The 11046-nt window shown below is 48.3% G+C and overlaps 1 protein-coding gene across 2 annotated transcripts; it reads left to right on the top strand.

The window, feature by feature from the left end:
* Positions 1-370: 370 nt before the first annotated feature.
* On the top strand, positions 371-6725 carry PEX19 (peroxisomal biogenesis factor 19). 2 transcript variants are annotated; one of them, XM_080649358.1, is made up of 8 exons: positions 371-499; positions 1826-1935; positions 2322-2487; positions 2903-2988; positions 3199-3360; positions 5033-5209; positions 5448-5492; positions 5654-6725. In XM_080649358.1, exons 1-8 carry the CDS (start codon positions 430-432, stop codon positions 5735-5737), a joined length of 900 nt encoding a protein of 299 aa, XP_080505484.1. In that variant the 5' UTR covers positions 371-429; the 3' UTR covers positions 5738-6725. The 2 variants fall into 2 exon arrangements, with proteins under 2 accessions (XP_080505484.1, XP_080505485.1); XM_080649359.1 differs by having other exon boundaries at positions 401-782.
* Positions 6726-11046: the final 4321 nt, after the last annotated feature.

Below are 11046 nucleotides of genomic sequence, written 5' to 3'. Positions count from 1 at the left end.
AAATGCCCATTTGATTCCGCATAAAAATGTTCTTTATATAAGGGTCTGGGAGAGCCAATTAAGTGTTACGCCTTCACCTAGGAGTGAGAATACAGCAGTGCAGACGGGAGTAAAATCCCTGCCAGTCATGGTGCTGAAATGCCAGAGGGAGAGGCATAGGCGAAAGGGAAGGGAGGACAATATAAATAGGTAGAATATATAGTATGTCCGAAAGTGGGCAGGCCGGTAAGAAACCTACAAAAGATCCCAGTAAGTTCCCTTCCGTTAAATGATTCTGGCAAAAAGAAAAGAAAAACAAACCCCACACCTTCCTGTCCCTTTAAAAATGACGACTCTGCCCTGGCCCACCTTACCATTGGTCGCAGAGGCGGAAGGGGTGGGGCGCGAGGTCCGGTAGTCCGCCCCCTACGGTGCAGCGGAGGCAGCAAGATGGCCGCAGCGGAGGGGAACTGTGGGGTCGGGGCCGACGCGGACCGGGAATTGGAAGAGCTGCTGGAAAGTAAGCCCGTAATGGAAAGACCCGAGGAGGGCAGTTGTGAGGACCCATTCAGGGCGTTAAGTGAACCTGAGATGCTTGGGGCGGAGCGGGGGAGATCGTCCCCAGATTGGACGGGGGCGGAGGGTCTGACTGCGACTTTGAAGAGCATCTCCTGGTCCCCTTCCGCGGCGGCGGGAGCTGGGGAGCCCACTGAGGACCCAGGCCGTTGATCTCCCTGCCGGAGCGGAAATGGCAATCCAGCGGACGGCGTTTCTGGATCCCCAAATCCCCTTACTTTGCATTAGTAAGTTCTCTAGGTCCTCGGCGGGCTGCTAGCAGACGCTCGCGGGTGGCTTACCACCTTACCACCCCTGGCGCGCCTTCCAGGCGGTGTCCTCCCCTCCTCCCAGTCCTTCCACCTTCCACCAGGCCCCGTACAGTTCTTGCCTCCCTTCAGAGCTGGAGCCGACTCCTTTCCTATTATTTTGGAAAACTGAGGATGAGAACGTCTCAGGGAAAGACAGTTCACTCTCCGGAACGAGGGTGATGTCTTCTTCCTTAACCATGTCCTCCATTCTCTTGGTGTCTTGCCTAGTGCTCTCCCCCTAGGCCTGGCAAGCAGCCTGGTAGCGAGGACACAGGCTTTTCAGGGCAGAGGTGAATATTTTTGTCTTGCCCAGTCACAGAGATGTGGGCAGGCGGAAGGATGAACAGAAACGGTGGAGAGTGCCAAGTGACTCTGTGTGACTTGGCGCACAGCCTTCTGCAGAGACAGGGCCAGAGGGAGTCTAGGAGCTTTGCCCAGGGAGGGCCAAAGTGGAGGATAAGAGAGTTGAATGCCCTTCCTTGGAGTTCAGTTTGTACTAGTACCAGGACCCATGGGAAGGTGGGTGGGACAGAGTGCGGCTTCTGCTTTCTTGCCAACGATTATTTCCTTTAGGGCTCCAGAGTGAGTGCAGGGGGACTGAGGATATTGTGTTCTCTGCTCCTGTTGGATATATGTGTAGCGTTTGTAGGGAATCCTAGAGTGTGGCAGGGAAGGCACTGTAGATAGAGGTGTTTCTGCAGAATTTATTTTTAACACTCCTCCCGGTTCTGAGAGAGATGCCTGTTCTGCTTTAAGCTGTTTTCCCCTCTTTGATTGCAATAAATTAGGTAATGGGGAGGGAATTGGGAGGCTTGCTTAGGAGTGGGCCAGAATAAGGAGACTCAAAAAAAAAAAAAAAAGAAAATTTTAGGGAAGTTGGCAGTTTGAAAGATTGTTCTCTCAGTGCTTTGCCCAGAAACACCCTAGCCTTCTGTTCTCATCCATCCCCAACACACATACCATGTCTCTTGTCTCTGAAGGTGCTCTTGATGATTTCGATAAGGCCAGACCCTCCCCAGCACCCCCTCCTGCCACCACGGCCCCTGATGCTTCAGGGCCCCAGAAGAGATCGCCAGGAGACACTGCCAAAGTATAAATTCTACCTGCTTGAGGGGGTGGGAGGGAAGGGGGTAGTATGCAGCTCTGAGCAGCGGTGGGGCAGGTAGGCCAGAGGGGAGTGGGAGGAGGGTGCCTTGACCTCACATTGCTGAGTGCCCTTGCAGGTGGAGTAGATCTCAAGGAAATTCTTTGAGAAAAGAGGACATTTAAATGATTGATTTGGGAATGCCACTCCATACCTTTCCCTCTGAGGCCAGATACCTTTCTTGCTGTCCTCCTTAAGAGAGGCAGTTAGAATGTCCAATAGAGATGGCTAGAGGGAGGCACTGTGTTTCCCAGAGCCTCTGCCTGTGGCTTGTCAGAGGTCAGGGGCAGTGTAGTGCCAAGAGACTCATTTTGGCCGCTCTTCCCATGCAGGATGCCCTCTTCGCCTCCCAGGAGAAGTTTTTCCAGGAACTGTTCGACAGTGAGCTGGCTTCCCAAGCCACTGCCGAGTTCGAGAAGGCGATGAAGGAGCTGGCTGAGGAGGAGCCCCACCTGGTGGAGCAGTTCCAAAAGCTCTCGGAGGCTGCTGGAAGAGTGGGTGAGGCCGGGCCCAGACAACTGGAAATGTCTGAACAAACCTCTAAGTCATCCTTGCTGGAGACCACCAAAATTCTTAGTAAAGTTGGTAGCACTCATGATACCACTGCCATGGGGTGGAGAAGGAGATGGGAGGAGGGATGGGATCCTGCTGATGAAAGGGGTAAGATAGGTGGAACGTAATAGGAAGTTTTATTGGAAACTGATCGATTCAAAGGGGTGGTGTTATCCTGAGTGTCATCATGGAGCACAAACTAACGCACAGTCCATGTAGATTTGTGAAAATGACTATGAAGGTAACCATAGAAATTCTAAAATTTGGAGTGCTAATGACTCTCTACTAAATGCTCCATATCCAAGCTGGTAACCAGCTCAGTCTAATTGTAAATGACCTTGGCTCTTTTGATCTCTCCTAGGTAGTGATGTAACTTCCCAACAAGAATTCACTTCTTGCCTAAAGGAGACACTAAGTGGACTGGCCAAAAATGCCACTGATCTGCAGGTGAGGGGGAGGAGGTAGGGAACCACAAGGGGCCCATTCTCAGACGCTTCACCAGCAGAGTCTCAAAGACAGACTCTTGGGCATCATCTCAAGTCTGTCCCTGCTCACTGTTCTGCTACAGGCAAGTTTAAGTAGTTCTTTCCCACCTGAAAGGGTAGTAAGCACCCAAGAAGGCAGTGTACTTGCTCACCTCTCTCCTGTCCTTTCTAGAACTCAGGCATGTCAGAAGAGGAGCTGACCAAGGCCATGGAAGGACTGGGCATGGATGAAGGAGATGGTGAAGGAAACATCCTCCCCATCATGCAGAGCATCATGCAGAACCTACTGTCCAAGGATGTGCTCTACCCATCACTGAAGGAGATCACAGAAAAGGTTTGTGAACTATTTCCTCGTGTCGTCCTTGTTCTCCATTGTATCAACTCCTGTGGCTACTTTGTCTGCTTAGAGCCTGCACAGATAGAGAATCTCCGGTATATAACTCCCATCTGTTTTTTTCTCCCATGTTCATTTATTTGGATTGGGGAGAGATGGAGAGGAGTTGTGTCTAAGAGAATAAAGCTTTACCACACTGAGAGGAGTTGTGTCTCTAAGAGAATAAAGCTTTACCACACTGAGGATATTTAAGGGAGAAGGGGAAATCCTTCAGCTCTAGTTTGCTATAAAATGGTTTGATATTCTTTAGTTGTCTGATCAACCCCTTGTTTCATCCCTATGTTCAGTTCTCTAACAGGGTTTCACTGAGGATTTACTGGCTTTTTGCTATGAACAACTTAAGAGCAATGTAAATGGTGATCCCTGCCATGAAAGAGTTTATAGTTTTATTAAAGAAATAAAATACGGGAATAGAAGCTTTTCAGTTACAAAGAGGAGCATATGATCAAGTGTGAAATGAATAGGGCAAACTAAGGTCTGGGTGGACCACATCCAACTCTTACTTTTTTTTTTTTTTTAAATGTTAACAGCCCTCAAGGGGCTTTCTCCTCCTCCTCCTTCTCCTACTCCTCCTTCTTCTTAATAATTTTATTGATTTCAGAGCAGGAGAGGGAGAGAAACATCCGTGATGAGAGAGAATCATTGATCGACTGCATCCTGCACACCCCCTACTGGGGATCAAGCCCACAACCCAGGCATGTGCCCTTGACCAAAATCGAACTGGGAACCCTTCAGTCCCCAGGCCTATGCTCTATCCCAGGGGTGGGCAAACTTTTTGACTCGAGGGCCACAATGGGTTTTTAAACTGGACCGGAGGGCCGGAACAAAAGCATGGATGGAGTGTTTGTGTGAAATAATATAAATTCAAAGTAAAGGAGCAGAGGGGAGAGCAAGAGAACCCTCTGCTCTTTCGGCTCCGCGGGCCGGATAGAACAGCCGAACGGGCCAGATCCGGCCCGCGGGCCGTAGTTTGCCCACGGCTGGTCTATCCACTGAGCCAAACAAGCTGGGGCGAGCTTTCTTCTTTTTGGTTTGTCTTTTTTTATTTTTGTTTTTTTTGTGTGTGTTAATCCTCACTCAAGGATATTTTTCCATTGATATTTTGATTTTTAGAGAGAGTGGGAGGGAGAGACAGAGAGAGAAACATCGGAGTGAGAGAGATACATCGATTGGTTGCCTCCCACTCACACCCCAACCAGGGCTGGGGATCGAGTCTACAACCGAGGTATGTGCCCTTGACCGGAATTGAACCTGGGACTCTTTAGTCTGAGCCAAACAGGCTAGGGGCCCAACTCTCACATTTTTAAAGGTTGTAAAATCAAAACAAACAAAAAAAGAAAATATATGACAGAGACCATATATGGCCCTTAAAGCCTAAAATATTTGCTGTCTGTCCCTTCATGGAAAAAGTTTACCATCCTCCAGTGACAAATGCTAGCATAGCCAGGTGATTGGTTGGAGTCATTGCTACTTCTCATGCTGAACTTGCTTGTTTAACTTTTTCTTCTCTTGTCTTCCCCTCTCCTTGGTACTTTACTGTTCTTCATATTCTATTGCCCTTCCTTATCCACTGTTCACTTCATTCTTCCCCACCCATTTTCTCTTTTCTTAGTATCCAGAATGGTTGCAGAGTCACCGGGAATCTCTACCTCCAGAACAGTTTGGAAAATATCAGGAACAGCACAGTGTCATGGGCAAGATATGTGAGCAGTTTGAAGCAGAGACCCCCACAGACAGTGAGGCCACTCAGAAGGCTCGTTTTGAGACAGTGCTGGACCTTATGCAGCAGGTGAGGCCTCCTGCTGCTGCTGTCTGCCCGATGGGGCTGTCAGGCGGGGTGTTTGGTGGAGGACATATCTGGGAAGGAGCCCAGGCCCCAGTGCCAAACCCAGGTGGAAGAGGGCGCACAAGAGAGGCCAGACAGCATGGTCCTCAGGAGAAAGCAGAGAGACCACGGCTTAGATTCTTGCTTTTAGCTGCCTTTGGGGTGTTCTCTGTCTGATGGTTCCTCTTTCCTTATTTTCCAGCTACAGGATTTGGGCCATCCTCCAAAAGAGCTGGCTGGGGAGATGGTGAGTATATCTTCTAGATTTTAATCTGAGCCCAGGTTTCCAGAATTCTTTAGCCTTTAGTGATTCCACCTCAGGTGATAATTGTGGCTCCTGGGGATGGACCTTCAGATCCTCTGACCTGAAATATGAGCAGTTACCTGAGTCCCTTCATCTCTCTCCAGCCTCCTGGCCTCAACTTTGACCTGGATGCCCTCAATCTGTCAGGCCCACCAGGTGCCAATGGCGAACAGTGTCTGATCATGTGAAACACAGCACGTTCCCTCCCTGATTGCCAGCCATGGGGAACGTCTGGAGAACCACTGGGAGCTGAGGCAGGAGTGTTGTCGCGGGAGTGGTCTGCCCGCTGCCCTCTGTCATCCCATCCAAGATGGTGCCATACCAACTGAGGCTTTTCCCCTGACTTTCTAGGAATAAGGCCGGTTCTGCAGGCCATTTCTGTGAGCCCTTTTGTGGTTTCTGCTGCTAGCGAAGGCCCAGCTACTTCCCGGTGAAGGGAGGCACCCCTTGTTATATTTGGCCACATTGATGTTCACCTTTGTACCCAGGGTCTTTGTGCCTTGTCTCCACTCCCCTTTCTTGGACCTGGGGAGCAGGGACAGAATCTTGGTACTCTATTTCAGTAGTTCTCTTGGTCGGGGCCTTTGGAAATGAATGGGGAGAAACTTAGCCGAGGCTGGAGCTACAGGTCTGTCACCATGCCCTCTTGCCTTCAGGCAGACCTTTCTGAATTCTCTGAAGGGAAAGGAAGTGGAGGCTTTTGCCTCTGTTCACAGTAGGGTTGAAAAAGAAGCCTTGGGATTCTCCTCTCTCCAGGTGCTGAGTCCTCAACTCCCTGTTCCAGCAACTCAAGTGGCTACCCTGTTTCTTTCTACAATGCTGTGTGGTCAGGGTGAACCAGCCCTTGACCTTCCTTTGCCTCTCCTTTTATCTCCCCTCTTTCAAAAATACCTGTTTATGTCAACCCTTCTCCGAGCCCAGACTGACAAAGAAGGGCCCATCCTGTTTCTCCTCATCTAGTCCATCTACCATTCTCACTGGCCCCCCCTCTCTCCCTGGAAAACACATCTAATTATAATGTCAGGTCTAAGGAATGAATGACTGTTCTTCCCCAGATACATTTTGGCTTATTTGAAACAACTCCTTTGAGTCCTGTGGCTTGATTCGGGAAGCGGTTCGGGAAAGGGTGGGATGCAGCCTGGGTCCTTTTTCCAGACGAATAAATATTTTAAGTGAGGAGTGTTTTTCATCCAGGTCTTTTTCTGGTCTTCCTCAGCTTCTGCACGGAGTGTGAGTAATATTAGCAGAGGAATTGCACATAACATTGCAGGGCTGGGTTCTGCCCGCCCTCCCCCCTTCCCCGCTCAATCTGTACCTCATTTGGCAAAGGAGACGGAATGACCTTTCCTCACTTCCTCCGAGTATTTCAATCGGAAGCCCTTTCATTTGTATTGATTTTAACGTTTCACTTTACTTTTGTTAATGTGTCTTCTAAATTATTTTTCTTTGAGCTGACCTTCCCCGCCTATGGGAGCTAGGGATCTATGGACCTTGGCTGCCATATATTGATGGATAATCTGGTCAGACCAGCTGGCTGTCCTGGTTCAGCACTCAGAAAATTACTACCAAAGCAGATTCACGTTCACCATCTGAGTCACTTTGAGCTCCCAGCATGTCACTTCCCATGGGGTAAGCCTTTCAACCCATAAGATCTCACATGTTCTGTGGTATTGCCAAGGAAGGAAATGTTCTTGAGGGCACAGGCTTTTGGGGAAAGTCTACATTGTTCCTAATCAGAGTGTGGAAGAGCCCAGGTCTGAATCTGAGACTCCTGTGCTCTGCAAGAGAAGGGAAAAGTGGCCAAAACCGGTTTGTCTCAGTGGATAGAGCGTCGGCCTGCGGACTGAAGGGTCCCGGGTTCAATTCCGGTCAAGGGCATGTACCTTGGTTGCGGGCACATCCCCAGTAGGAGTTGTGCAGGAGGCAGCTGATCGATGTTTCTCTCTCATCGATGTTTCTAGCTCTCTATCCCTCTCCCTTCCTGTCTGTAAAATATCAATAAAATATATTTAAAAAAAAAAAAGAGAGAGAGAGAAGGGAAAAGTGTAGATAGACTTGTGACGATGGACCTAAATGACCAAAATTCTCTTCTTATAGCTCCAGCCAAAAACTGGATGAGGATAGAAAGGGGAGAGGGAGGACCAAAGAGTCCGGCCCTTGAACTGTGTGCTGACTCTACTGCCAATTTTCTTTTATAAATTCTCGCTGTTTGCTGGGTCAGCCAGGGCTTACTCCAGGAATCTAAGCATACGCCCTCATCTGCTTTAGTTTGTTCTCAAGCCATTTATTTTCATTTTGATTTTGATTGATCATGAACAAATTGACTCTCTGTTCTAGAAACACTGCTTGAGTTATTGTAAGACTTTTGAAAGGATGGAGCAGTCCTCTCAAACTGGTAAAGGACCAGGTTTTTGTTTTATAAATATCCAGTTCTTCACACCACCAGTATGTGTTCCTGTTGCCATGACAAGTGTGCAGTTCACACTCAGTGCTCCCCACCACAAAAATTTGACAACACTCAAAACTGATCAGACCCCATTTGTCAGGGTAAGTCCACTGATCATGCACTTGAATATCACAACAGTGTCAAAATGCTAAAAGTTTCTAAACACCCAAAATCTAACTCATGTCACAGAATGGTATAAAAAAAGAAAAAAAAAATTCGCAGACCAGTATGTCTTCGAACCACCTTTGAGTAGCATTGCGCTGGGCCCGCCCCAGCCTCTTAGTAGCTCTAGAGGTCTCTCCTAGGTGAAGGTGCCCCCAGTAAACTTTTTTCTTCAGCAAGAATGCGTCACTGTAAGGACATCTCTAGTATTTTTCTAGCCTGCCTTTTCTGTTACTTAAAAATAGCCATGCCTAGCCGACGTGGCTCAGTGGTTGACCTCTGAGCCAGGAGGTCACGGTTCGATTCTTGAGCTTGGGTTTAAGCTATAGGCTAAGTGTTTATGCTGCTCTCCAACTTGAAAGGAGATGCCCCTTTGTATGCCCCTTTCTGAATGTTAGAAATTTGTGGTGGTTTGGATCATTTCAGAATTAAGAATCAAATTCATATAGAATTTGTGATAATAGGGACACTTGCCTGTGACTCTGGAACATCCTGGCAAGTTCCCCATGAGGTACTTATAATACGCTGCTGACATGGCTTTGGGGAGCTTGGGAGAAACAATGGCCCACAGTAAATGAAGTCAAGGTGACAGACCATATGAGAAATTATCAAAAGGCTTAGAGGAAGTGGGCATATAGGAATGAATGTCTATTACACTGGAAAACCTACCAGCTGACTGTAATTTTTATAAAGGAAAGGCACTAACCAAGTGGTAACCAACATCTTTGGGAAGTTTAGAAGTGGTTGTCTCTGTTGGTAGAAGCTGATGGGAGGGGGATGTTATTTAAGATTTGGTTTCCCTCGAAGCAGTGGGGATGACAGGACTCTGGCATAGCAGAGGCCAAATGGCAGCATTTAATTTTCAGAGGCAGGGTGCGTGAAGTTCATTGGGCAGCACTGTCCAAGCGGAGTTGGGTAATGGAACATGGGTGGTCCTTCAGACCAGATAGAGGGCAGCCAAGAAGGATATTGATTTTTATATAACTAAGAGAGACCAAAAGTTGATGAAAAGAATGCAGAGGTCAGTAACTTCAATGAAATGTCACAATACCTTGCCTAGGTTCTTGGCTGCATTTAACAACGTTGATAGGTTTTGTGACTTTAAGTGAAATAACCATATAATGAAACAAATTTTACCATAGGCTAATTATACAAACATGAGTTAAGTTGCTACAGCATCTCGTCATAAGGAATTCCTTGGTGAGATACTCTACTGGGTGGGAGATAAACCCTACAAAAAATTTAGGGCCCTGCCATATTTGGTTTTTGAATCCAGCATTCTGAAACATCTCCAAAGTAAAAGATAAGTTACTGCATCATGTGTCTTTAAAAAAAACAAAACGTTTTTATTGATTTCAGAGAGGAAGGGAGAGAGAGAAACATCAATGATGAAAGCGAACCATTGATCAGCTGCCTCCTGCAAGCCCCCCTGGGTATCTGGCCTGCAACCCAGGCATATGCCCTGATCAGGAATCAGACCATAACCTCCTGGTTTATAGGTCAACAGCCATGCCAGCTGGGCTGCATCTTGTGTCTTTTACCCAAAAAAAAGCACAGTGTCTCAGTAGACCTTTTCGAGTTCTGGAGGCAGCATATCTGTACATGGGAATGCAAGAGGCCAGGCTATGATAGCAGGACCATATGACCTGGAAAATTCCACAGTACTAGAGGTATCTGGAACGAAAAGATGTTGTGTGGATTCTCTGGCAATCCACAATAGGAGAGCCGCAGTACAGACCTCTAGGGTTCGGGAGTAAGGTGGTGTCCTCTGTAGTAAAGTTTCACCATTTAAAAAGTATCTACGGCCCGGCTGCTATGGCTTGGTGGTTGAGCATCGACCTATGAACCAGGAGGTCACAATTCCCAGTCAGGGCACATACCCAGGTTGTGGGCTCTATCCACAGTGTGGGGCATGCAGGAGGCCTTGCACCCACTGACGGCACAGAGTGATTGGGGCCAGTGCTAGCAGCGGATGCGAGCAGCAGCTGCTTCTCCAGTCACCCCTCAGAAGCAGGGGGAGGTAGATAAGCCTTCAGGGGCAATCAGGGCTGGCAGCCGCCGCTCACACCCATTGATGGCACTGAGTGATGCGGACCAGAGCTGGGCACCGGCAGCGGGTGCAAGCGGTGGTGCTGGCTACAGGTGCGAGTGGGCCGGCACCGGCTACGGGTGCGAGCGGTGGCTCTGGCACCGGCAGCAGGTATGAGCGGTGGGACCGGCGCTGGCAGTGGGTGCAAGTGGTGGCTCCAGTGACAGCTCTGGGACCAGCAGCAGGTGCAAGTGCCAGGTGGGATCATGGCACGCGGGAGCAAAGAATTTTCAGTAACCACCAGAAGCTTGCCCCGATGACAGCAACCGGCACTCTGCCTTGGTCTGGCGCCCCCGCTCCACCATCCTGCAGTAGCCAACACCTGCCATGTTCCACACACGCCCCCTGGTGTTCAGCATACATCATAGTGATTGGTTGTTCCGCCATTCAGTCTATTTGCATATTAGCCTTTTATTATATAGGATTTTAAAGTATCTCCTGGCATACTTTTAGGTTCTGATAGAGACTCAGTGCCTGACCACAAAATATCAAGTGGCTGTGACCAATTACCCATATAACCAACCAGCTGGTTCTTGCCAGTCCTGCCAAGCCATAAGATTGGGTAGATATAATAGCAATCCATCTTACGATGGAAATTACAGTTGGGAAAGAAGCCCAAGCAAACTTAGTGGGCACAAGTGAGTTAAATTGAACAGGAGTTCCCAGATCTCCATATTACCTACATTTATTGCACTGATACCTTTCTCTTAGTTCCTACTTAGGGCAGCATAAGAATACTTCACCCATTTGAGGAGGAAACACATCCAGGTCTGGTTCATGCATGGGTTGGCTTGATATGT

Source organism: Plecotus auritus (genome assembly GCF_963455305.1).
Source record: "Plecotus auritus genome assembly, chromosome: 12".
NCBI lineage: Eukaryota > Metazoa > Chordata > Mammalia > Chiroptera > Vespertilionidae > Plecotus > Plecotus auritus.
The sequence above is the reverse complement of the archived record's forward strand: the minus strand, read 5'-3'. Positions and strand labels throughout refer to the sequence as shown.